General features: G+C 41.8%; 1 protein-coding gene across 1 annotated transcript in view; it reads right to left on the bottom strand.

The window, feature by feature from the left end:
- Positions 1–3,768: 3,768 nt before the first annotated feature.
- Positions 3,769–26,800, bottom strand: part of efnb2a (ephrin-B2a) — a 39,610-nt gene continuing 16,578 nt past the window's right edge. Inside the window, exons 4-6 of the mRNA XM_042494008.2 lie at positions 13,670–13,762; positions 10,965–11,075; positions 3,769–8,096 (exon numbers count right to left, since the gene is read on the bottom strand). Coding sequence (XP_042349942.1) covers positions 7,690–8,096; positions 10,965–11,075; positions 13,670–13,762 — 611 coding nt within the window. The 3' untranslated portion in view covers positions 3,769–7,689. The remainder of the gene's footprint in view (positions 8,097–10,964; positions 11,076–13,669; positions 13,763–26,800) is intronic.

Below are 26,800 nucleotides of genomic sequence, written 5' to 3'. Positions count from 1 at the left end.
GTTCTTGCTTCCAGGTCGGTAGGTCAGAGTGAAGTTGAACCACCCAAAGAATTAGGCCCACTGGGCCTGGCAAGAATTCAACCCCTGGTTTGGATGTAGGCCAGGTTCTTATGGATCGGTCCAGACCAAGAAGGGTCTCTCAGCTCCCTCCAACCAGTGTCTCCATTCCTCCAAAGCCAGCTTGACTGCCAACAGTTCCTGGTTACCGACATCATAATTCCTCTCTGCGGGGGACAATTTACGAGAAAAATACGCACAAGGGTGTAATTTTTCATCACCTGAGTATCTCTGAAATAGGACTGCCCCAACACCAATATCCGAAGCATCCACCTTGACAATGAACTGGCAAGTTGGTTCAGGCTGGAAGAGGATCGGAGCAGAGGAGAACCGCTTCTTGAGTTCTTTCAATGCTGAATCAGCCTCGGTTGTCCAAATAAAAGGAGCAGAGAGAGAGGTGAGACGACTGAGAGGAGCCACAACCATGCTGTAATTTCTGACAAACCCCCTGTAGAAATGAGCAAATCACAGAAAGTATTGAAGCCGTTTCCAGAAGGTGGGGACCTCCCACTCCATAGCCGCATGTACCTAAGCTGGATCCGTCTTTACCTGCCCGCTTTCGAGGAAGGAGGTGGAAGAGGTGTGAAATTCACACTTTTGAGCCTTGACAAACCGTTTATTCTCACGTGACCTCTGCAGCACCTATCTGACATGTACCACACGTTCCAAGACGTTACGGGAGAAGATCAGAATATCGTCGAGATACATGAAGACTGACTTGTTTAAGAAGTCTTGGAGGACGTCGTTTACCAGCGCCTGGAAGACTGCCAGGGCATTGGTGAGCCCAAAGGGCATGACCAAGTACTCGAAATGTCCCAGCGGTGTGTTGAAAGCAGTCTTCCACTCATTGCCTTCTTTTATCCGAACAAGAAGGTAGGCGTTCCTATGGTCCAGTTTGGAGAAGATGCACGAAAATCAATACAAGGTCTGAGAGTCTTGTCTTTTTTCTCAACGCCGGAGAAACCCTGCCCCAAGTGGTGTTGACGAGGGGCGAAAAATGCCTGAACTGAGTAATTCATTTATTTTTATTATTGACTCCCGTTACGGTGCAGATAGCCTACCGGTAGGCAGAGGAGCTCCTGGCAGCAGGTCAATGGAGCAGTTGTAAGGTCGGTGGGGTGGTAGTGAGAGGGCTTGTTGCTTGCTGATGACGTCAGCCAGGTCGTGATATTCAGGTGGGACAGGTCAAGTGGTTCTGGTGGAGTAGAGCTGGGTCTGGTGTCAAACAAAGGCTGGGAGACTGCAGGCAATTAGCATGACAAAATGAGCTCCAACTCGTGATTTTCCCTTCTGCCTAATCAACAACCGGGTTATGGATTTGGAGCCAGGGAAGACCGAGAATGATGGGTGCGTGAGCTAAGGGCAGGATATGAACGGCGGTTAAAGCATTTTTACCCTTTAACCGCTTCTCAGGTATATGACATTTTCTTTCTAACTCGCAGATCCTGCGGCTCCTCCCTTTTTTGAGGTCAGATGCATAAGAGGATGTAAAGTCCCTAATACAACCCTTAGTGGCCATTTATATATATGAGGCATTATCTACTGTACATATATTTTTTGCTACGAATCTTGTAATCCTTTTCCTAAATTGTGCTACAAATACCTCATCCTGCAGAAGCATCATATTAAAGCACCATCTCGGTGTTTTATTAAATCTGTGACTACGATCTATCGTCATCAACAGCGGGTAATGGTCAGATAGTGTCGCCGGCAAATCTACATTTATATGCCTATTTTTGTTTCTATCAAATCTACACCCATTTTCAGACTCCAAGAGAGCAGAAATTAGTCGATTCTGGACTGTGATTCATGATACGTGGAAAAGCATGTATATAGTCTCTAATGCCCTGGTTCTGAATGCGCCATATATCAACTAGGTGAAAATGTGATACATCCTCCGCCCTCAGGTGTGTTTCTTGAATAAATGCTACATCCACATGCTTGCGACGGAGTAAGTCTAAGCATTTCACTCTTTTAGCTTTTGCATTAATACCCCAGACATTATAGCTCAATATACTGTAGATAACTTAACCATTATCGAAACTGGTACCTAGTGCTCCAGGTGTGACAATAACAGTCTAACCCTGATGTAAGAGTCATAACTAAGATACCCACCCTCCCCCCTCCCTCTGCCGCCCTTCCTCCAACCCCCCAAACAGTGGTTCTGACCCGTGTGACTTCCGCATAATGCAGCTCAGCAAGACTTTTTAAACTCCTATCTATCCCTCCCTTGTAACAGTTAACTCCCTCCTGTCAGGTTAGCTCACAGCAGAAACCCCTATTTTATCCAAACTAATAAGACAAAGTAAAGTGCAGGTGGAAACAAAAATAGGCACATGAATGTATATATTGTGACCTCCAATTCTGGTCATAAATCAGAATGATATTTGGTAAACATAAATATCCCCTCTAAGATTATTTATCTGACAACCATAATTAAACATTTTCATAACTAGGGGATCCCAGAATAACAAAATAACAGCACAATCAGATGGGGGCAGGTCTTATAAGTAATCAAAAGTAATATTACAAACATTATGGTAAATATAGTTCTCCCACCTCAACTTTGTAACAGGGTCAGGGGTTGTTGCTAACATATCACACCTTATTGTATGCAGCCACCCCTTACTGTGGCTGTGAGGTTCTCTGACTACCATCAGTCCTCAACAAGTCCTCTCCATGTGATCCTCACTGGCCTAAGATAACGAAAGTATGACATTTTTGATGATTTTTGACAACATATTTTAGTATGACATTTTTGATGATATTTTGATGACATACTATACTATGTCATTTTTTATTATTATTGAACGACATACTATACTATGTTATTTTTTAATATTTTTAGACGACATACTATAGTATGACATTTTTGCAGATTTTTTGATGGCATACTATACTATGTAATTTTTGATTATTTTTGGACGACATTCTATACTATGTCATTTTAATTATTTTGGACATTTTTGGGTATATTTTGGATGACATGCATTGACTTTTTTGTCATATTTTGGATGACTTACTATACCATTACTTTTTTTGTCAGTTTTTGGATGACATACTGTACTATAATGTGTTTTTGATTCATCTGACAACATAAAATGACTTTAATGTCATTTTTTGAACAATATGCTATTCTTTGACTTTTTAGTCATATGTGAACAACATACTATGGTATGACTTTTTTAACATATATTTAAAGACATATTATACTGTACTATGACTATGTCATATTTTGGACATCATACTATACTATTACATTTATAAAAAGATATATATAGTTATATCATTTTCTAATTTCCTCAAGTTAATCTTTTAAAAATTATCATTCCTAATCACAGGTATCACACATTCATTCATTTTCAGGTTGGTTGTTGTGTTGTTGGATGATGACACACACATACAAAAATAATTATTTTCAATATACTACACACAAAGTATAGTATATATATATATATATATATATATATATATATATATATATATATATATATTTTTATTTTTTTTTGGTCACATTGGGACTGAAGTGGTGGATTGTATGAAGTCTGTCCTCAGCTGTGATTCCACACTGAGATAAATAATACCTAAAATAAGTAAATGAAACTGTCATATCAACTGTTTCACTGTCAAGCTGCGTGTAACAATAAAACTGTGGCATTATTTATTCATGCAGTGATAGAATAGAACAAAGCAGCACAAACAGACAGCGTGTCCATAGGAAAAACATTTTATTGAAAAACATTTTCAGTTTGTAACAGACTGGTGGAATGTGTGTCATTTATCCTCACTTTGAACTTGTTTTAAATTTTCGAATGTTAAAACCATTTTTCACAGCCTGGCCATCTCATACTGCAGGGAGGGGGAGAACAGGGCTACAGCCAGCCGCTAACCATGACATGACTAAAGAAAACCAGGGGGAGACGAACAAACAATGCAAATATAATACTGTGTTACTTACAAACTGGACTGAAGTTAAATCATAAACAGACCAAAAGAAAAAAAAGAAACTAATTCAATAAATATTTATGGTACACACTTATGGCACAAATATGCAGCAGTCGGTTTGGCAACTTTTCTCTCTTTTTTTTTAAAAACCAAATTACCATGGAAACAGTGCAAAAGGGGAGGGAGTGGGGAGGACACGGGCTTTCCATCGAGCGCTAGCTAAAATACATAGCAAAAAATTCAAATTTTATACAAAACATCTTACTTTAAGAGTTTATAAAAAATGTTTTTATTGGGTTCTGGTCAATATTTACATAAGCTATTTCCCAAAAAAGTAGTATGCTCTGTTTTTACTGAAGTGTATTCCATTTTTTCTGTACTTTTTTTTTCCATTTACTTTCCTAAAAAGGTGAATAAGGCTATTGTAACAACCCAGGATCCATATACAATACAAACATTAATGTATTTACAGTTTCTTACCTACAGAAGTACGGTGCAAAATTACTGAGTCAAGTGACCAAGGGCTGACCATACGAGCAAGGCATTTTACAGTAGCCTGAGGTGCTTCTCCTAGCCTTTGTACTAAGACTCTCACAGCATCGCTACGACACTTCACACCAGGTCTGAACGAACCCCCTGGTCAATGTTGGGAGAGCGTTAGTTGAGCGGCAGCTAAGAAAAGGACGTCAGATTCAAAGAAACTAATAAGATTGTCATATTCTGCCGCAGACAGACAGCAACTAAACAGCCAGTTCTTTGTTTGATGTGTGTCTTTTTTTTCTCCTAAATACCTGTCCAGGTGTGATATATATATGCTTTTTAATGGTTTCATTTTTCACAGTTTACCTCTTGTACTACGGCACGTCGTTAAAACAGGGAAAAAAAAGGTTCAAATAATACTACAAAGAATGCAGGAAAATAAAAAAAACTAACAGCAGGCTTGTGTGACGTACTTTGCTAGTTTTGTGTCATTTGTTTGTTGTTACATCTTTCAGTGGTTAAGAACACTTTTTCCATAGGTGTTTTTTTTTTCTCAGAATTGATTAAAAAAATAAATAAGAATTGCATATTTGCAGATTTTGTAGCCTCTTAGAGGCACAAACCTCAGATCATACAAGGCTTGGCTTTTCGGTGAAATTTGATGCTCTTTATGACGATGATTGGCTGATAACATGCTCCGGGAAAACAGCTTAAGACGTGAGATTAAGCCGAAGATATTCATGAATGAGATGTCACTGAAATTTAGACAGACGTGCGCACACACACACACATACACACATGCACAAAGAACATGGAGGGTGGAGGAGAATCGGGGGCACTGATGAGAATCCTTTGGGAGATGCTACACTGAGTGAATGTGGGAGACACAGCTACTCTGCCCTTGTGTACACCAATGCGAGCTATTTAGGGTCAGATACCTCTGCTCTCCTCGGGGGCCCAGGGCCCAGGCTGCCCTCCCCTGGTCCTCTTTCTCTAGGACCGAGCTCTGTGGACTAGAGCTCATGAAAATACAGGACTCAGTGGGTCGAGAGATATCAAATAATCAAAAACCTAGATTGCATAATGTGCACTTATACCATAATATATTAACATTACTTCTTCTCCATACCGCCTGACAACACCTGTGCTCTATGTGTCTATCATAAATAAATTCTGCTTTTTATTTCATTACTTTTTTTTTTAATCGTCGTAATTTCCTTTTTTTAAATGTACATCTATTTTGTAAAAAAAGAAAAAAAGAAGTAAATCAAAAACTAACAATATGGAAATGCTAATGGAGAGACAGTGACAATGTAAGATGTCCCTGTGCTTTTTTTTAAAAAACAAGAAAAGGAGAGCACCGGTCATGCTGATTTTGGGCCCTTAGGGCACACTTAATCACCATTGGACCCCCAGGGGTAAACATTACAGTACCTAGAGCTGTTTCAGCCAGCTATGCTAACCTCAACTACATCTCGGGCCTCTTCTTCTTCTCCTGATGTGGAAAAAAAAACAAACGGCTATAAGGCGAATTGGATTTCTTATTGCCTCAGACACATTCCCGTGTGAGTAGCCCAGGTTCTAGAGAAGTTGAGTCGAGCCCTCACTACGAAATCTGACGGGATGCAGCTGCTCTCCCATCTCGAGCTTTCACTGTGTCTCTCTCTGCGAAGAGTGGAGGTACCAAGAAGGGGTTAAAAGTGCTGCTCTATGTATATGAAAGTCCTCCACTCTTCCCAGGAGTCAACTGGGCAGACCTGACATGCGAGAGGGCGCAAAATTGAAATAAAATAAAAACCCTCACTCCTTCTTTTCACGCTGTCGCCACTCCGAGCCACTGTTTGGGTCACTTGTGTTTGAACGACATGTCACTAAAGGAACTGACTGACGCCAGGATATGAAAACCACATCAGTGTAAAATCTGGCAAGTTGAACTTACTCATTATAATCTTGGAAACTGATTGACTTGAAAAAGTAAAGTAAATATAACTATAAATCTCAATTTATGTTTTATTTACTTAAGCCTATTGTTATTTTTACTTAAAATGTATCTGTATTTACTTAATTTTGTTAAGTTGTTGCAAATGAGGCCACAGTTAGAAGAGAACGGCAAAGAAAAAGTTTTTGTCCTTTTCGAAGTTGCAACAACTTTGCAAAACTAAGTAATTATAACTACATTTTAAGTAAACATAACTGTTAGATATGGTGTAAAAATAAATGTAGACTAATAGTCATTATTACCTAATTTTTTAGGGCAATCGGTTTCCTTGATTTTGTGAAACAAAGTCAACTTTTCAGATTTTACAGTGTCATTGCTGACAGTACAAAAGAAGGGATTTTTTTTTCTTCCTTAGAACCTTCAAGTAACATGTGAAAGATTTGCTGAATGTGGGAATGAGGAGAAATGGTGTAATCCACACAGCCCAAACAGTTCACATTGACTGGTGAGACGGTGTGTCTGTGTGTGTGGGTGAAGGTGTGTGTATGTGATGGTGAGCATGTGGGTGGCAGGGTGAATGGGTGATCTCCGTGAGTCAGTCAGGAAAGTCCCGGAGAGGATCACTGCGAGGATCGCTCTCCTTTTCCCTCGTCCGACTGGTTAATCCACAGAGTCTCTCTGGCTAGTGAGCATCAAGGAAGGGCCGCCATTTTGTGAGTTCATGGTCAGCCCGTATGCTCCTTTAGGTCTCCTCCTCACTCGCTTTGTGTCTCTTTCCCTCTCTTTTCCCAAGCAGTAGTCTCTCTAAAGGTGAGGCCGAAATTTCATGCCAGTAAACCTTCACGTCTGTCCATCCCATCCAAAAAAGAAAAAAAACTGTGCATCTGTCTAACTTTCTGATCCCACAACACTCTCCCCCAAAATGCTGGCTGTGGTGCACAAAATAAAACAGGGAGCAACACCAGCGAAACAAGAGATCGTCCTCTCTCTTTCCCAGAAGCCCCCGGGAGCAGCAGCAGTGGCAGCCTCCTCTCCGGCCCTCCACCCATCCCGTCCGCACCGACTGGGACCATACCAGAGCAACAAGGTATCAGCAAAACTTTGATAAAGAAAAAAATAGTGACAAAACATCAGAGATGAGGAGGAGGAGTTGACAGAGAGAGAGAGAGAAAGAGCGAGAGTGACCGCGGGTGTGCTGGCGCGCCAAACTAAAAACCCGCTCTGCCCGGGATTGTTCCAGTTCGTCTCTTTACGCTTAAGAGTCCCCCTCAGACCTTGTAATAGATGTTGGCCGGGCTCTGAGGTGGCATCTCCTGAACTATGTAGACCGGGTGGCCGTAGTCGCCGCTGACCTTCTCGTAGTGCGGGCAGAAGACGCTGTCAGCAGTCCTGAGCGGGATGATGATGTCGCTGGGCTCCGAGCCGTTATTGTTCCCACCGCCTCCGCTCCGTTTGGGCGTGGCCAGGGTGCTAAGAGACAGTGTGGCAGCATGCTGCGGCGAGTGCTTGCGGTGCCGCCGCCGGTACTTGAGTAACAGCAAGACCAGCATGATGATGATGATGATGAAAATGACGCTGCCTGAAGCGATGCCGACAAAGATTGCCACCTCGGAGCCGATGACGCTGGATGACTTCCCGCCGTTGTCATTGTCGATGCTTTCTCTGGGTGCTACACCTGCGACACAGACATCAGCACTGTGAGTAAATGACCACATTACCATCTTTTTCAACCTCAATTATGCACCTAAAGAACCACAAAATGACCATTTGTAAATCACTTAATCATACTGTGTTTCCTTGAATTCATTAAGGAAACTTTTTTTTTCATGCCTACACAGAAAATGACTAAAATAACTTTAGTATAGGAGTCTGGCTTTGAAGAGAGCACTTTCAGTTCAGTTTTAAGTCATAAGGTTTTTGTGAAAATACACGTGTTTGGGAAGAACTGCAACTGGATAAATCAGGATTTGTGTGAACACTTTTTGATATAGTTTTGCTGTTTGTAACTCTGGTACCCCATTAATCAATAAATCAATGTAATTTTATGGTTGAGGTATAGGTAGGACAGTATTACTTTTCTTTTTTTCTCTTAAATGCATGTGCGTCCCTTTGTATCAACCTGTGTCTCCTCTCTAAATTCGGAGTCCATTTTTTCCTCAGCAACAGTCTGTAACTCACAGGGTGGACAATTTATTTGTTCTCCGAGAACATGCAGCAATGCAATATTGAAAGATATACAGTATATATTCCAACAGATCTCCTAACGAACAGTCCAGCTTCAAAAATAGAAACTCTATTTGTGGCAGCAGATGTTTTAATCATGGCAGGCCGCCACAAATAATTGAACATGTGGGAAACCCTGCTCTTTCAACAAAGGTATTCATGGTGTAGCTTTTGTACTTAACTCACAGAAAATAAGAAATTGTGTCAAGAATAAAAAGAGCTTGAGAGAACCTCTGTGAAGAGGTGTGTGAAGAGGGTGTAATTTAGGGATTGTCAGATTTGGACAGTTACAAAAATGTGATTCTGGCACCAGGAAAGTGTAGAGGAAGGGGGTCTCAGATGTTGTTCGACAGGCTAAAAAACACGTTTGAAGTTCTCTGACGCAGGAGAGGAAAGAAAGGGGAACAGAAACAATGTTTTTCACAGTCTTTTCCTGCCTTTCCCTTTCATTCGTGTCAATCTTTTCATGGTGTCACAGTAAAGGTGTAGGGAGCAGGCCAGCAGCACAGTGGGCTGAGAGTGAAGCCTGCCCATAGAGGGCTTTTGTGTAAAGGTCACATTCGATCGGTGGCTATTCAAATTCAGCCGGTGAAGACTGCAACCTTGAAAGTAGGGCGAGCGCAGCCTGATAGGAGATATACAATGGCCCGGGTAGATACACGCAAATGGCACTCAGAAAGATTGCATTTTGAGAGATATAAAAAGTAACTTCATTTTCTAACTAACAGCCCCAGAGGGAAGAAAATAAGAAAGAAATATTTGATGTCATTGTGAGACATCAATTATGAAAGCCAAGCTGTGCTCTGACTCCCAGCGATGGACATTCTGGTTCTCATCCAGCACCTCGAGGGCGGGCACGAGGCTGTCTCCCCGGGACAGGAGCGAGTTCCCCAAGCAGGCGGGATTACTGTGCGTCCCTGCCTGCCGCCGCTGCTCTCCTGAGGGCCTAAAAGTGCTTCTGCTACGGTAAAGGGAGTGGATACAGGATGGCAGGCAGCCCAAAGCAAGGACCCTTCCGTTGTTTTACAAGAGGATTATGCTGCCTCAGACGCTCTGCCCATAGCACTCTGAAGCCCATATGCTCCTGATGGCTGGCGGGATGGAAGGATGGGACATGAAAAAGCAGGAGAGGGGAAGAGGAGATGGAGAGAGCAAGATGCTAATGTCTGCAGAGAATGGTGTCGATGTGGATTTAACCCTCTGAGAGTGACATCATTTTCTTTGTGCTGCTTTCAGAAACCTTTCAGAAACATTTGAACCCTGAGCAAATTGATTTCTTTCAGAAACGTGAAAAAATCCATGAGCAACTTGATAATGTTTCACAAATTGAAATTCATAGGTTTAGAAAATCATTTAAATAAGTTGCAAGGGAAAATTATATTTCCCGTGATCATAATTACATATTTAAATTTATGGTACAACATGACCAAAATTTTAAGCACTTTTTTTTAGGTTTTAACTTTTATTTATTTATTTTTGTTGCTAGTTTTCAGGTGACTTACATTCTCTCATCTTTCATTTCTGCCTTCTGAATTATTATTTTTTTAAAGCTAGGGAAAAAAAGCTAGGAAAATAATACATTTAAAATCATGTTACAAAATTATTACAATTTGTAATCACTTTTCCAGGTCATTTCTTTTGATGCTATTTGCCTTCTTCCATATTTTTGAAAGAAATTGCTCAGATTTCAAAGGGTTAACAGGTGGAATGCTGCATGCTTGATGAGAGAACACACAAAGAGTCATGTGAAGCCACGCCTTTGATGAAGGGACTGTTAATATAGGTCAGCTTGTTTTTGTTCTCAGCCTCTTCCTGTTTCTTTTCTCTGAACACAGCTCTCTGCGGAAATTGCTGGTCTGATTTTCTTGGGAGATTTTTAACTGAAATTTAATAGCAGAGATAAGAGGGCACCGCACGTAGCCGCACAACAGAAACAAGTGTGTGTCTGTGCTAAGAGCAGGTTGTTAAAAAGATGGCAGACGGCAATCGGATCACTTTCTTGAAAATGACGGGGTTGAGGCTGGAACGGGGCCAGCGTGGAGATACCTTATAAGTCCTTGAGAGGCCGGAGATGCCTATCAGTTTTATGGGCAACATTCAATTACTGGCTGATGAATCGCTGACCTTTCTTTCCTTCACTTTCACACGCACACCTCGGTGACTGCCGCAAACACACACAAGCGCACTTACTTTGCGCGATCTGCTCTGAGCTGGCACAACAAACGCCTGCCCAAATGCCAAATTGTTTCGATAAATCCTCCACTCAATCACTGATTTCTCAGGATTTAAGCTGCTTTAAGTTGCAGTTAGTTGATCTCACCTGGTTTCTCCAGCACATCATTGGGGTTGTAGGTGTCCTTTCCGTCTGAGTGCTTGGGAGAGTAGGGTACTCTGGTGGGGTTGTCTTTGGGTGAAATAGGGTCAGAGGGATCTGAAAAACAAATGCAGAAATTTTTAGTGTATGTCTTTGTTGCTTCAGAATTTTTGTCTAAACCACAATACGCAAGTTCAGCCCTATAAACACTCAAGTCCGTCTGTGAATGAGAGATGTTAACCACTTTTCTTGCAGTTTGTTGATGTCAATACCAAAACACAAAAAAGTATTTTGTACAAAAAAAACATGTTTACAAAAACAGAGCTCCTGGCAGCCACATTTTCTTTGACTTCTTTGAATCCAGATAAAAGCAGGCTGTTTTTGTGCATGACGCTCTTCATGACCCAGATATCACTGCAATCAGCCATAAAGAGCAACTAATGATTGTTTTTGGTTGTGCAATGAGTCCATTTGGCTCTAAATGATTTTAAAATGTTTGTCTGTATACATGTCCTAACGTTGAGCCGACTCCACGCTCGTGCTAAATGGTGCAGCCATTCACCGTGCATCTGCTGTTCCAATCACTCTAAGGTTTAACTCGAAGCACCGTCGAGCTCAGCTGCACCAAAACCACAGTTAACAGAACATTTCACTTAATAAAGCTGCTGATTTGTAAGCAATTTTAAACACTGGAGCTGATTTTTTAGCACTAGGGCCAATTTCCATGCCTCTTCAGCACCTGTTCTTTTCTTCCTGCGAGTGCAGCAGCTTCGATTAGTTTACTGACCTTCAGTGATGCTCAATACCACTGGAGCTGGTGTTGAAGAGAGGGACAAACCCTGGAAATTACCACTCTGGGTGGCAGCCGGGCAGCTGATTTATGAATACTTATTGCTATAATTAAGAATAGGGGCTGATCTGTGTGTGACTGCTCAGGGCTGACTGTGCAGTGTGTTTTTTAGATCCAGTGGCTTTGGGTTGGAAAGTCCAAACAAACTCCTTTCCAAACTACTTTTCTTCACTGGAAAACATCATGAGGTCAAGGAAAGATGTGAAGGAAAATTCATAAGGACTTGGGAAAAGATGACCGTGGTGTTTAGAGAATCTGATGGCACGTCTCCTCTGCTCTGTAATGATGCGACAGCAGATGTTGTTGATGTGGGTCTGTTATGCTGAAACTACAGTGTTCAGATGAAAAACCACCAAAATCCTTTCTGTATTGTTTCTTAGTACCAAATAGTTTCTTTCTTTATTGTTTTTTTATTTATCTGTTTTCTTTTAAAAACCTGATGATTTGCTGCCTTCTTAAAACCCTAAAGGCCCAATTTAATATCACAAACACTTGTATCGCTCTGCACCCAAAATGTGCTTTTCAAAATCAGGCCATAAAAAAAATATTAAACATTAATATGATTTTCTACTTTTATCAAGTGTTTTTTTTTTGTTTTGTTTTGTTTTGTTTCCTTTTTTTTACCAACATCAGTCCTTATCATAAATGTCAAATATTCATTTATTTTCAGATTTTTAACACTTTAAATGCCAGGTTTTTGTCATGATGTCATGCTGTTTTAAACTAAAAAAACACACAAAATTAGTACTTTTCAATAAACTCGTGTAAAGTAGATTTTGTTTTTTTGAATGTTGATCACAGTCCGGGATATGTCAGTGATTGATTGTGACAGTTCATCTAATGGAAATAGCAAGTATTTTCTCCATACGCCAAATATAGAAAAAATGATGTACTCAGTTGGAAAATAGACAAAATTACAAATTCCAAAAGCCCAAAGTGACATGAAAAGCACATAAAATGCAACAAACAGTCTCTAAGGATTAAATATACATTAAAACATAGAATGTGATAATAACAAAATGGGTCTATAAGAAGCAATAACACAGAGGTTTTTAACAATAAAAAAATATATATACTTTCAGGGCAAAGACATGATTATAAGCCTGTGTATGTGACAACACAAGAGCCAGCACACAGCTCAGTAAACTCCTTACATATTAACCTGTTGTGTTTTGAAGTAGTTTAGGCTCATACAGGCTGTGGATGTGTGGTGTGACCAAAATTCCCCTAAAGAACCACTGATGTGGTGCATCACTTTAGATGTTGCAAGGAATTGTGGGATGGAATTACCACCTTTCCTTTAGTAAGGGTCCAGTGTATCCTCTGCTAAAGGAGATTATAAAGGAAGCACTGAAGCTTCTTTCCTTAATATTAGGAAGCTCTTATCACAGCAGCTGCTCAGATACTTCCGGGTCATGACTATTCGACCACAGCCAGTGTGCCCACTCAGTGGACAGTGTGTGTGTAGGTATCACTGCATGTGTTAGTGTACCTCTGAGCTACATTTGCATGTGTAGAAAGCCCTCCAGTTAAAGAGAGTACAACCGCAGATGCTTCCAGTGCACGTGTGCATGCAAGCATATGCGATAGTGTGTGTGTGTGTGTGTGTGTGTGTGTGTGTGTGTGTGTGTGTGTGTGTGTGTTTCAGCGTGTTAGGCTTCCGCTAGATTACATCTCCTGCCCCCTCGCAGCCCCGGGTGTCATGGAGACGATGAAGCTGTATGCTGCACAGCCTCCTCTGACCTTATTAGGGCATTTTTAGACTGTCTTACTGTTTGGTACAACATAGCAGCGCTGCACTGTGTCCTCCTGCTCATGCCTGCAGGCGCTCACAGCCATAATTCAATAATACAATACTCACTTTGTCCCACTTTCATGATTATCTTCATGGACTTGGTCTTGCACACTCCCCCCTCCTGGTTGTCGATGCCCTCCATGGTGCCGTTAGATGTAGCTGCAGCAGAGAGAGAGAAAGAGAGAGACGGGGACAAGGTTAGAATGAGCTGTCACTGCCAGCATCTGCTACAGCAGCATCTGAAATTGTGTTGCGTATATGCCTTAAGCCTATCTCGGAAAAACAGCCAGTTCCCAAAGACAACAGAGGCAGTGAAAGGCTTCCACTGAGGAGGGATATGACTCATATCCCCTTTAATAAAATCACAATTCACCTGTTCATCACCTCGCACGCTGCGCTCCAGAGGAATATTTCACGTCCCCAAAGTCAATTAGCTTGAGTAATTGTGACTGTAATATCTCTAACTGTGCTGATGGGCCTCATGAAGGAGGCAGTAAAGGGAGGCGAGGAGAGGGAGAGAGCAGGAAACAGCCACAACTGCCACAACAGCGGCCATCTTGGCAAGCCGCGGGAAATTCGGTGGCTTATCGTGCATTAACACTAACGACACTCCAGAGAGAGGTAGCCCGTTATTAAAGAACACACTTTTTGGATTTTAAAAGGCTGCAAATGCTCAGATCTGAAAGCCAAACTGGCTGGCAGGCTTAAGAAGAAGGAAAGACCTGCTGACAACATGAAAAAAAAAATATTCTGGGATGTAAACAGGAGGGGGATGAGAAATAGTTTGAGAAAAAAAATAGGGCACTTTTCCAGGCAGTGAAATTCAGGGAACAGAGGGAGGTGATAAATACCTCAATGGCCCTTAGATGAAAAGAGCTTAAAGGAGCTAAAAAAAAAAAACATTTAAAGATAGCAGAAAACAGAAGTGCAGCACTAAACACTGTGTTTAAGGGACGGCAGCAGATGTCGGAGACGAATCTGGAGGGGCGGCGCGACATGTCCCACATGTGACAGGAGAAGCAAAACGGGCCCTGTAAGCAGATGCTGTGAGGGCCTTTAAAAATGGAAACTGCACTTGTGATGAAAGAAATCACTCAAATTTGTACACAGGGCCATCTCTAGGATTTGAGAACATTGGGGGCTTAGCCCGGACATCTGTTGGGGGCCCAGGGCGGAGGCCTTCTTTTGAATGAACAAGCTGTATTTTGATGCTTTTTGTTTTTGCACTCTGGCACCTTATTTACCCTGAAAACTGTTTTTAAAACTTAAACTATCTAGAGTTCGAAAAATAATCTGGGTTTTTTTAAGTGGCAGAATCAAAATAAGTTTAGTCATGTACAGGTAAAGACAGATTATTAGATTTGGGTCTTTTTATCATTATTATGGACTACTCTGTATTTATGAGAGGAGAAGGGCTGGTTTAAAAAGGGGAGGCACGTCAAATAATTTTTTAAGCAATGGGGAGGGACTTGTGTTTGTTTTTATTTTGGCCCAGGGGAGGGGTATACAATATTTTTTTAAATTTATTTTACTGCTGATCTTTTTAATTTTTTTCTTTTCTTTTCAAAATTTTAGGAATTAATTTCATAATTTTTAGTGATTTAAAAAATAGTTTGTTTATTTTCTTATTTTCTTTTTTCTTTTTTGGCATTTTTTTTCCCTTTAATTCATGTTTTGGTGATTTTTTTTAAATGTTGGTGAAAAAAAATTCTCTTTGCCTTCCGAACCCCCAGGCCCACCAAATTAGACTATTTATCAAAGCCAGAAACTATAAGAACTTGTATTGGAATTATTGTGGGTTTTTAATTTTTATTCAGTCAGTTTTCTGAGTAACTCAGGGCAGCTCACAAAAAAATATCTATAGCTTTAGGGAGGGTAAAAAAAATAAAAACCCAGCCACTCCCCTCCTCTGATAAATAAAGAGCAGTCCCTTAGGCCTACTCTTATTTTTGAAACTTTAGAAACATATATATTTATTTATTTATAAAACAGCCACTGATTTCCAGGTCTAACGTCACTGCTTGTACACATGTGGCACACACACACACAAATACATACATACACACACCACAGCTCAGTCAGATGGATGCTCATCATGCCGCCTCTCTGCTTTGTGTCAGCGCCGCCCCTGGAGGCTGCTGGGAGGAACTGCACTCCACTCATGAGTGGGACAGGGAACAAGCGAGGGGAGGAGGGGTGGAGGGTGGGGTGGGGGCTTGTGGTCTATCAGGTCAGTAACACAGAGGCTAACGAGCTGCCAGGGCTTAGCGGCTTGGCTTCCCGCCAGTGGCCCGCATTCACTGCGACCGCCCCCGCCACCGCACTGACCCCCAACCCCTCCCCTCTGCTTCCTCTCCTGCCTCTCCTCCTCTTCACCCTCCCATGAACAACACCCTGTCCTCCTCAGTTTTCCTCCTCTGTTGGGGCGGCCACCTTGCAGCAGCCACCTCCTCCACCTAAACCCCTGAACACACGCTCCCCAAAACATCTCAAAGCTTTTTTCCATCAGCTGAACTGAAAGGCAGGTGCTGAGATCCAGATTGCTCTGAAAAATGAGCCTCTGCATAGTCTTCTTCTCCTCCTCCTTCTCCTCCTCCTCCTCCTCCTCCCTGGTGCCCCTTTTTTTCCTCCTCTTCCACCCTCCCAGCTACCAATCATTTTGATCCGAATCCCCTTGCTTCAATAAGACGGTGATGGGAGCGGACACAAAGAGCATGTTAACAAGGACTCCCTCCCTCCCTCCATCTCTCCCTCTGTCTCCTTCTCTCGCTGACCTATGGCTTTCCAGCGGAGACCGAAAAGCACATTACAGACAAAGCTCCTTAAAGGCTTGTGCTTCTGTGCCTGTATGCATGTACGCGCGTGTGTGTGTGCATGTGTGTGCATATGTGTCTGTGCATGTGTTCATTTCAAATAAATCTGTTTGCACATGAATTTAACAATCCTGCAGGATGTCATTAACCATCGTAACACTGACTGTGGAATGAGATGCATGATGACACTGCATTTGTGTCTGAGGGCTTGTGGGATGTTGAGGCTGTGAGAGGTCAGAGGTCACAGGGTGTGGAGGGGCCCAACAGCACAGAGGATGGATTTAGGTCCGCCACACATATTGCTACACCTCCTTTTTTAGGTCTCTCTTGTCTCTCTCTTTTTGTCCTATTAAATCATTTAACCACTTCAATCCTGGTTCAACATCAGTTTTCTTGTGCTACACTCCTTTCACAAGCTATTTAACCCATAGGAACCTGAGTAAATTGGTTTGATTTCTTTGGGGGAAAAAAACATGGGGAAAAAGGCAATAACCAACCTGCAGGGTTCCCATGGTCATGGAAAAAATGGGCAATTTGTTTTTCTTTTAAAAATGTTGACATTTAAACAAAATATATCAATTTTTTAAAGATGTTTTTTTAATTTCTTGTTTAAAAATTGACAGTTTTTTTCTCTTTCTCTTCGAATATTTTTTTTGCTGATTTTAAAAGAAACCATGCCTTTTGAACCTGCAGGCCTGCCAAAATTACATCATTTCTCAATGCCACAAACCTGGAAAAGTCATGGAATTTCACAATCACATTTTCAAGGCCTAAGAAAGTCATGGAATTAATGAGAAATCATTGAAAATTTTGGAAAAGTCATGGATTTTGTCATGTGTAATGAAATCGTCCTTGGATAGCCTTCCACATAACGTAACATAACATATCAAAAATGAAAAATATAGTTTTCTGGAAATGTTTATTTTTCTTTTTGATAAACATGTGTACATAGATTGTTTTTTTTTTTTTTTTAATTTTCAGCAAGGAAAAAGTATACATAGATATTTCAACATTTCCTTTTTTCTTTTCTTTTTTTTTTTTTTTGCTTATTTTCAGGTCATTTTCTTGTAACTTCTTATTAATTTGCTGATTTTTGGGCCATGTGTTTTTTTTTAAGTGCCCAATTGCCTTTTCATAATGTTTCTGAAAGAAATCCAACCAATTAACTCTGGTTTCAAAGGGTTAACATCAACATCCATCCAAAGCCAAAAAAAAAAAGAACAGAAACATCCTCCTTGTCAAGCCTCCAAAAACAGATCTGTTTTTAACTCAGCCAACATTTCCTTGACATTTAAAAGAAATCCAAAAAAATCCTTCAATCTGGAGTCATTTTAAACTTTAAATTCCTCTTCCCCTTTAAATGCAGAGTAAAACACACACTCGCTATGCCAAGGCTGCAGCGCCGGCAAGCCTGACTTGGATTTAAACAGAATGTGATTGTTGAATTGGCTAAGGCTGGCTGAACGACTTGGCCCTCCTCGGCCCAGCCAGACAAGGCCAGGCTGGACCGGCTCACCGATGAGCTGGCTAGAGTTAACCTGCTAATCCGTAATGCTGGAGGGGGGACATGATGGCGAACGGAGGGGTGAGATAGACCTGCTTCATACAAGAGCCTCACAAATGGATTTCGTCACCAACTAGCTGGCAGAAGACTCACAGACAGAGAGAGAGAGAGAGAAGTGGGGGAGTACAAGAAGGAGAAAAAATAGTGAGGAAGATTAGCCCGCTGCTTGAGCTTGTGTGTGACCTTCTGCAGGGACAGAAGAACAATGAGAGAGAAACACGGAGAAAAAAAAGGAAAAAAGCTCCGTCTGATTTTCCCTCACCGTTCACTCCATCTTGACTGTGAATGACAGAGTCTATTTTCTCACTGCTCTCCAACTGGTGATGTGGTTAAGATGGGGGTTTTGGGGCTGAAGAAGACTGCTCACACACACACACACACACACACACACACACACACACACACACACACACACACACTGAAATGCAAAAACAAGCTCCCCAAAAAAGGGGAAAAAGGCCATCAGGAAAAATCACTCACCAGCTGTGACAAAGTACCGCTTGAGACCAAAGTGACAGCTTGAGTGGCTCTGTAAAAAATGTTCCAGCACACACACTTAAATACACACACCCCTTCAACCACACACATGTAGTCTCAAACAAATAGCAGAAGTGTGTCAAAGAAGTGTCCCCACTTTGACAGCTTGTGTGTCATTGTGTGTGTGTGTGTGTGTGTGTGTGTCAGAGCCACCTGTAAAATTAGTGCCAGCTTTGAGAACACACACTGCAACCACAATCCCACCCCACCCCCGCGTCGTAAACACCCCGTGTCACCCCTGCCCCCCCGCCCATCCTCACCCTCCTTAACTTAATTTAGCCTCCTTAACTTAATTTTCTCCTGTTTATCAAATCAAGAGAGTGGAAAATCACCCTGTGTTTAACGAGACACTCAATTGTGAATCCAGACTAAGACTGTGGGTTGTGTTTCCTGCTTCCTCCTGATGGAGCGGGCAAATTGCAAGAAAAAAACTGCAATAGGCCTATTACAGATAGCTGTGATGGTATTTACAGCTAGGTTTAGAGGACAACTTAATGTCCTTTTTGTGCTTTTTAGAGGACAGCTTAATGTGCTTTTTGATAGTAAATCAGGTCCAAGGTTTGAGCTTTAATACTGTTAGTGAAAAAAGGGGAATATCTGTACTAGTGTCAAGAGTGGAAAGTAAAGGTTACTTACAAATTAAAGACTGTATAAATAAAGGCCAATAATTACATGCAGTCCAGGGATGGCGTTTTTTCTTAATATAGGACGCAAGCTATGTTCTACATAATCTTTAACAAGGAATAAATCCACTTAAAAATCTTGCAGATTAAAGATTAAAACAGCACATTTCTGTTTTGTTTTGTTTTGGGGTTTTTTCCAAAAAGTTACTCAAGGAATGTTGTTCAGCTTGTATGAGCTGATCTTTGGACAGTCATGCAGAAACAAACGTTCATAAAATACATTAGTTAACATATAATAATGTGATTTCTACTTTTAAAAAGTTGTGTCAGTTTCTGAATAGTCTCAATTAACTTTAAAAGCAAATACGGAAAGTAAAAAGAAAACCTAAAAAAATCATAAAGACACTTGAATACAAAAGATTAGACTCATCAAATCAAATAACTAATGATTGCAAAAAAAAGATTTTTAAAGGATCATTTAGCAGAAGGATGAAGGGTGTTATCTGAGCAATGAAGAATGGTTTAAAATATGATCAAATACTGTTAAATATGTAACGGAGGCTCAGAGGAGACAAAGGTGTTATTGTTCCTCTCAGCGCTACAGGATGGGCTTACTAACCAAATATTTGTTTTGGAAAAAAATCCTTTTTTCATGTGATTTGGGGTTTGTAAATGTGTTTGACCATTCTTGAAGAAAGTACTACAATACGCAGACATTAGTTTGGTTCAATGGTACCTGTACAACCAAGACTAAGCCTACTGGGAGACCAATGAGAAGTGCCCGATATATCAAGACATGTTTGAAAAGGTCTGGCTGAGGAGTGCTACTTCACGTGTGTAGGTTTAAAAAATAGATGCTCTTTGGATTCAAGAACAAAAATGACTAAAACATTGAGGGAGAGTTTAGACTTGTTATTTCTTTAGTCAATAAGTCAAAACCAAAAAATTCCAAGGCACACTGTTAAAAAAGAAAAAAAGCTGTTAATAAATGGGCTTGATGCCTGCAAGTTTTTGTATTTAATAAAGATCACTACATGGACAGCAGTTAACATAAATGTGATCAAAAATAGATATTTAATACGTGAATAAAAAAAAGTTTCTTACCATTGACCAAACATTGACTGCCATGTTTCTGCATTTATGATGTAGATAGATGCATTTACTAAAATGCAACACTACTAAAAGTAAATAATAGCTACTAGGAACAAAATAACCAAATATACAATTTTTTAGTGTCATCTGTTAACTCTATGCCCATGTTTTCTGCCATTTCTGCTGCCCTGAAATGTCACGTAAACGTCACAACTAGACAACTCGTGTATCACTGAAATTTCTCGTAGTTCCGACTCTGGAGGGCACTTTGAAAGGTGCTTTGCTAACTCAAATTGTGCTGGTCCAATTGCTGCACACTGCAGAGAGACAATGCTTGGCCACTCATAAATGGTGGAACAACGCAGCCGCATGGCAACAGGAGACTGAAGAGGCATCTAACAGAGACAGATAGGATGGGAGAGGAAGCGTATCACACACAGCAAGAGAATCAAAGAGGGAGTGGATGGACGGAGAGAGGACGTGTCCCAGAAAGTGGAGAGGAAGAAGAGACAAAGGACGTTATGATGTAAAGCGTAATTGCCATCCGTCGGGTTGCCGTGGAGCGTAAAGCCATCGTCACAGCACCGGGGTCACAGGCTGGTTAATACCCGTCATCTCTGTGTGCCCTAATCAGCCGTGACAGGGGGCGCCTCGGCGTTCGGGGACCCCAGTGACCTCAAAAATCGGGCCAGGGCAAAGCTGGGTCGCCCCAAATACCCAAAGCTGCCTGCCAATCCCAACTGTGCTCCTTCAAAACACAAACATTTTAAATCCATTATTGAAATCTACTTAAATTAACACTTAATTATTACAGCAGCGATAAATGCTTTAATTAGAATTTTGGGTGGAAAAGGCACGGCACGACTGAGAGCAAATATTATTATATTTTACACACCGCAGCGGCTGAATAAACCTGACTGCCATTACCATAATGTGATAATAATGTCAGCACCAATCTAATACTATGAACCAGGATGTATTTGGGGTGAATAAAGAACTGATAGCTTGAATCAGACAAACCTGAGAGTGCATTTTAAATTCAAAGTTAATGAGAGGAATTTTCATCCTCAGAGCTCCCGTTAGATTCAGCCGACAATCAGAGTGGCAGGGAGGTGATGGGACTATTTTCTGTTGTGACGGAGGCAAAAGGTGATTAAAGTCTTGATGAAATTTCCCTCTGCATGTCTGCTCTGACTGTAAATTCAGGCTCGTCCTTCTCCTGCCCTCTTTAGCTCATCATCTCTCTCTTTCTCTCTCGCTATGCCCCCATTCCCTTTGGCTCCTTTTCTCCTCTCTCTCTTTCTCTATCCCCTCCCTCTCTCATTAGCTCTCTTTCGCTTTCGTCACTCTTTCTGCCCCCTTTCCCTCCTTGTTCGTATCTCTCTCTCTCTCCATGCCTCTATCTCCCTCGCCCCCTCTCTCTCTCCCTCTTTAGCTCATGTAATCATCCAGCTCACTACATTCCCGGCTGCAGGCCATGCTGCCGCAAACAATCACATCAAACTCATCTGCTCTCAACTGGAGCAGCATTGTGCACAGTGGCCACTTTAAAAAGGCACACACAGAGACGCACACACATACCCGTGTGCGGGCACAAAATACACAAACGCACCCACACGTAGACGCGGTGACAGGAATCTGCACATATACAGTAGCCCCCCTTTTCTATGCACGAAAGCAAACACAGGGTACAAAATCAGGCTTGGACAGTGTCGCGGTATCACGGTGTACCAGGGTATTTAGAAATCCCAAAGGCACGTCTTTCAATGCCGTCATAAATACATTCGCTCCTCTTTCTATTAAACTCATTGTATGTAGTGCACAGCACGCACCACCAGAGCTTAGTCTCTGGTCTCTACTAGTGGAACAGGCAGCTGAGCTGAAAGGCACAGCGACACCTAGTTGTGGAGGGAGAAGTTACAGGACTGGAAACAGCCGGCGGCCTGCAGGCAGCGAGAGACTGTGGGGAATAACTGCATGTTTTTTACATTGAACTTTTAGGAATTTAGGATATATTGCAACCAAATTGGAGCTAGTGATTTTTTTGGAACAGTGGACTTACTAACTAGATTACTAGCAACAGTAAGCAAAACAGTTTTATTTTGTTTGTCAAGTTTGAATAAAGTGTGTTTTATTATGAGTTAATGAGGCAAGTAAGGGTGCATTCGTTAATTCAATGTCATGCTCTACACGAAAATGAGAGAGCTGTTATTTGAAGAAACAGAGCATTCTATTTTACATGATGAATAAACGGTGTGGTTGATCACACTCCATTCCTCTACCCAGACTGAGAGCCTAAAGTGTGCTCTGCCACTCCCAGAGTGCATTGCTGTGCAAAACTTAACTGTATAATCCTACAGCACTCCAAATGTATCAACAGTCCAGTTTGTGCCGTGGTGCACACTGGTGCACAGTGTGAGTATTTTCAAACGCACTCTGTCCCTGAAACCTGGATCAACGCCACTTTTCTTGTGCTGCATTCAGACACATTTCACAAGTATTTAACCCTTTGAGCAAATTGCTTTGATTTTTCTCAAAAAATTTGGTAAGAAATGCCCCGGAATTTCCAAGAAATGAGTTGATTTACAAAATAATTTTTAAAAAAGTTAGGGAAAATGTCTGGAGAACTATGTTTATTATCAGAATCATATATTTAAAATTATTTTACAGAGTTCTTAAAACTTTAAGTAGCATTTTCTTGTTTTTTGGGGGGAGGTTTGCTTTGTTTGTTTTCCTAATTTTGTACGTAATTTCTTTATACTCTCTAATTTCTTGCTTGCTTTTGGTTAATGTCTTCTAAAAGTTGCTTACTGCCATCTTTGCATGTATTTGAAAAAAAGTAATGCTAATTTGCCCAGGTTTCAAAGGGTTAATAAGGTCAGTAGGTGTGAGATTATTACTTTTCTTAACATTTTATGGGCTTCTGTTGTGTATTTATTATTCTGAAAAGCTAAAAGTAGGCCTTACTGAAGGAGGGTGATTAAGGTATGAAAAATTAAAAACCAAGCCTTCTCACAACCACACACACAAGCAGAGTGTGGAATACACACTTACACACGTATCCTTTTCTTACCTGCCTGTCAGTGTCTACTACATCACAGTACAGGATGAGACAGTGAAATGCTGAGGCCTGATGTCACAGATGTTAGAATGGTGTTGGTGTGTGTGTGTGGGGGGGTGGGGGGGGGGTGTCGAGCATCTAATCTAGGTCTAGCCTTGGCACAATACTCAACACAAGGCAGCACTAATCCAATTGGTGGAGACTCAGATCCGTAGCATTGATGTGGGGGCCTTGGCAATTGTGAGAAGAAATGGAGGATTAAACGCTGGTTAATTAATTACGTATCGAGTGCTCACTCCAAAAGACTAATGAAATCCTCGCGGTGAACTTTCTGAGGTGGTGTCACACTCGGATGGATCTTGGACAGCGCTGCTCAAGGGAAGGCGGGGGTCAGGAAACACACACACACGGGCACAAAAAACAAGATGGAGATGCATTCACGTCAAGGAGCACAGGGCGAGTCAAGCCCTAAGTATATGTATCTGTTAATTCCCAGAGCTTCTTCACCCAACACATTGACACACACAGTTCCGCCCACAGGCAAAGCTTCACACATTGGCTCACTCCGACACCGCAAGGTAAAAACAACCATGAGTCTGATTCCACCTACGCACACCTCTGTGTATCTCTCTCATTCTTTCTCTTTGTGTGTGTGTATGTGTGTGTGTGTGTGTGTGTGTGTGTGTGTGTGTGTTTGTTTGTGCTTTACTCTCGGTGTTTACCCATGCAAAGCTGGAGCTTCTCCAAGCGGCCGATTCAACAAAAAAGGAACGGCACTAAGTACACAACGCAGTGCCACAATGCAACTGCAGTGGGCTGTTAAAGCTGCAGGACTGGGGGCCGGAGCTAGCCAAGAAGAGGCAATTAACAGCAAAAACGTGACACACTCCAATGGAGAAACAGCTCCCTCTCTCCCCTCTTTAGGCTACACATTAGCATTTTGGGGAGCTGTGGAGGGAGGCGGACTGGCGGTGGTAGGAGGGTGGGGGGGGAGCGAGGATGTCAGTGGAAAGGGAATTTGCAAGAAGTGCAAAATTGGATTTTCCAACCTCTCTTTTTAAAGTTCCAAATTTAACTTTCACATCGCTCTTTCTGTTCCAACTTGTCGACTCTAAGAGGAGGGTCTTTAGCATGAGGTGGTGGGAAATTGAGTATTCTTGTGTGCTCTGGCTGAGACGGAGATGGAGAATTCTAGATATATGGATGGGCTGAGAAGGGCTGCTGCTGTCGCATGGCATCCGAACCGGTGCAGCTGTGTGTGCACAGAGAAGCTGCTTCAAGCTGCAGCTCCACTTTCCTGAGACACAACGTGTGTGTGTGTGTGTGTGTGCATTATCAGCATGTGTGTATGTTTGTCCTCGATAGCATGTACATTCTGAGAAATAAATATTCAAAAAGGCTTCTTCTTTTTACCCATCAGCGTCATACCCGAAACCATTTGCTTCTGAAGAACTATTTTTTTCAAAGGAAGAGTTTTTCAGGGTTTCTTTATAAGACTAAGAGTTCTATTGAGAACTAAAACCATGGTTAGTGGGAGGAAGATCTATGGGTTATGTAGTTAATTACTACTTACTACTATTAACATACTGGATGGGTTCTAAATAAAATATGAAAGGGCTCTTGATAGAACGCCAGAGTGGGTTTTAGATGAAAGCATTGGAATATGAAAGACTTCTGTAGAATCCCTTGGGTTCGTCTTAGCACCCTTAGAGGATGGAATGGTTCTGGATAGAACACCCAGACAGGGTTCTGGGCGGAACAGTTACATCATAGAAGGGTTCTCTGTAGAGCCTCTAATAGGAGGTCCTGGGACATTTCACAGATGGTTCTAGCTTTTACCCTTAACACTGGGTTCTATTCAGATCCTACTGACAGTGTTCCATTAAAGGTTCTACAGGGAACCAAAAATGGTTCTCATACAGGAACAATCCCAAGAACCCTACATGGTTCGAGTTAACACCTGTATTTCCAAGAGTGTATGATGGTCTACATGTTCTTATCCATGTTCTGCATTAACCTAAAGTTATCCCCATCCCTGCTCCTGATTCACCACGGTGTGATGGGATTCATGCAGCGCACCGGGAGAACCAGGGTAAGTAAACACCAGCACTGGCTCATCAATAATTAACTGCAGCGTTTGGGTAGAGGAGGAGATGAGGGGAGGGTGATGGTGTCGGTGTCTCTTCAGTCAGAAGCCTTTGTAGTCCTTCAGTACACACACAAACCACATCTAATGGTTTGTTGGGCTCCTGTGGGTGAGGGTGCTTGTGCACAGGGAGGTGAATTTATGTGTGCATCCACCAGTTAGCCCCGTGTACTTTGTTTTCCACCTAGATGTGGTTGTAGTGTTGTATTGCCTGTAAGCCATTGTCAGGTATTTAACTTGTTATATTTCCTCCCAAATATTTGCCTGAGCACATGTCTCACCTGCAAGACCACAGAAGTACCTGTTAGACTGTAACGCAGGGAGACATGCCCCGCCATGCAAATATCCTGCAGCTATGACAAAGAGCAGCCACTGTTGCCTGTTTGCTTTTAAACTAACTTCAGTGAATGAGCATATTGTTTAGGTGAACCTGTTTTTCTCAAACAGCTGCTTGACGGCTTTCTCTGCAGGACTTCTGTGGAGGGCCCAAAGAACATAATTCACAGGATTCGGTCACTGCAGGTAGTTTAAAGTACATTTATTCCATACAGTACAATCAGTTGTTAGCTTCACACATTTGTTTGCAAAATTCTACTTCCTCTACAGCTATAGAGTGTTTGGATAAGAAGCGGTATTTCCTGCTCATCTCTTTCCTCCTCTCTTAACTCTCCTTTCTTCCCCTTCCTTCTCCTCAGTCACAAACATGGCCTTCCCCTACTGTGACAGCTCACAGATGGCTGTGGCAGAGCCTCACAGATGGTCCAATCTGCGGCACACCCCCCATCAGCGTCACACAGATGGTTCAGTCCACCTCCCATGTTTCAAACCGGGGGGCCGCCACTAAACCCCATCAGAACTTCCTCCCAGGGCGGCGTTAGTACATCACAGGCAAAGCAGAGCAACTGCACCTGCACCACGAGACTGAAGAGTACAAGCTGCTAAAAGTCTTACAGCTGAGGACTATTTCGATTTTCAACCAGCTTTATATAAAACAATGTGGGTAAACTAGTGCCAAGATATCCCTCCTCACCTCCGTCTAAACACCACCGAATGATTTTTGGCTTGCAATAGCTCAGACTACAGGCTAAACTACTGCATTTTCATACTGACCGCCAACCCTGCCTCCGCCACCACGCACTCAAAGCTGATACAGCTGATAAAGAGACTTACCTGCACGTCTCTCTCACTCTTTCGCTCTTCTATTTTGACTATAAGAATAAATGAATAAAAGCTAAGATTCTGTTACAGCATTGAAAATTTCTCACCTCAAAGCTTACAATTAAGTGTAATATGAAATATCGTCAGCCAGCATTGTGTTGAATGAACGAGGTTACATTACGTCATCCACCAGAAAGTGGATG

This window comes from Plectropomus leopardus, chromosome 10 (assembly GCF_026936395.1).
Source record: "Plectropomus leopardus strain MGB_pleo_1.0 chromosome 10, ASM2693639v1, whole genome shotgun sequence".
Classification (NCBI taxonomy): domain Eukaryota; kingdom Metazoa; phylum Chordata; class Actinopteri; order Perciformes; family Serranidae; genus Plectropomus; species Plectropomus leopardus.
This window is presented reverse-complemented; position numbering and strand designations above follow the sequence as displayed.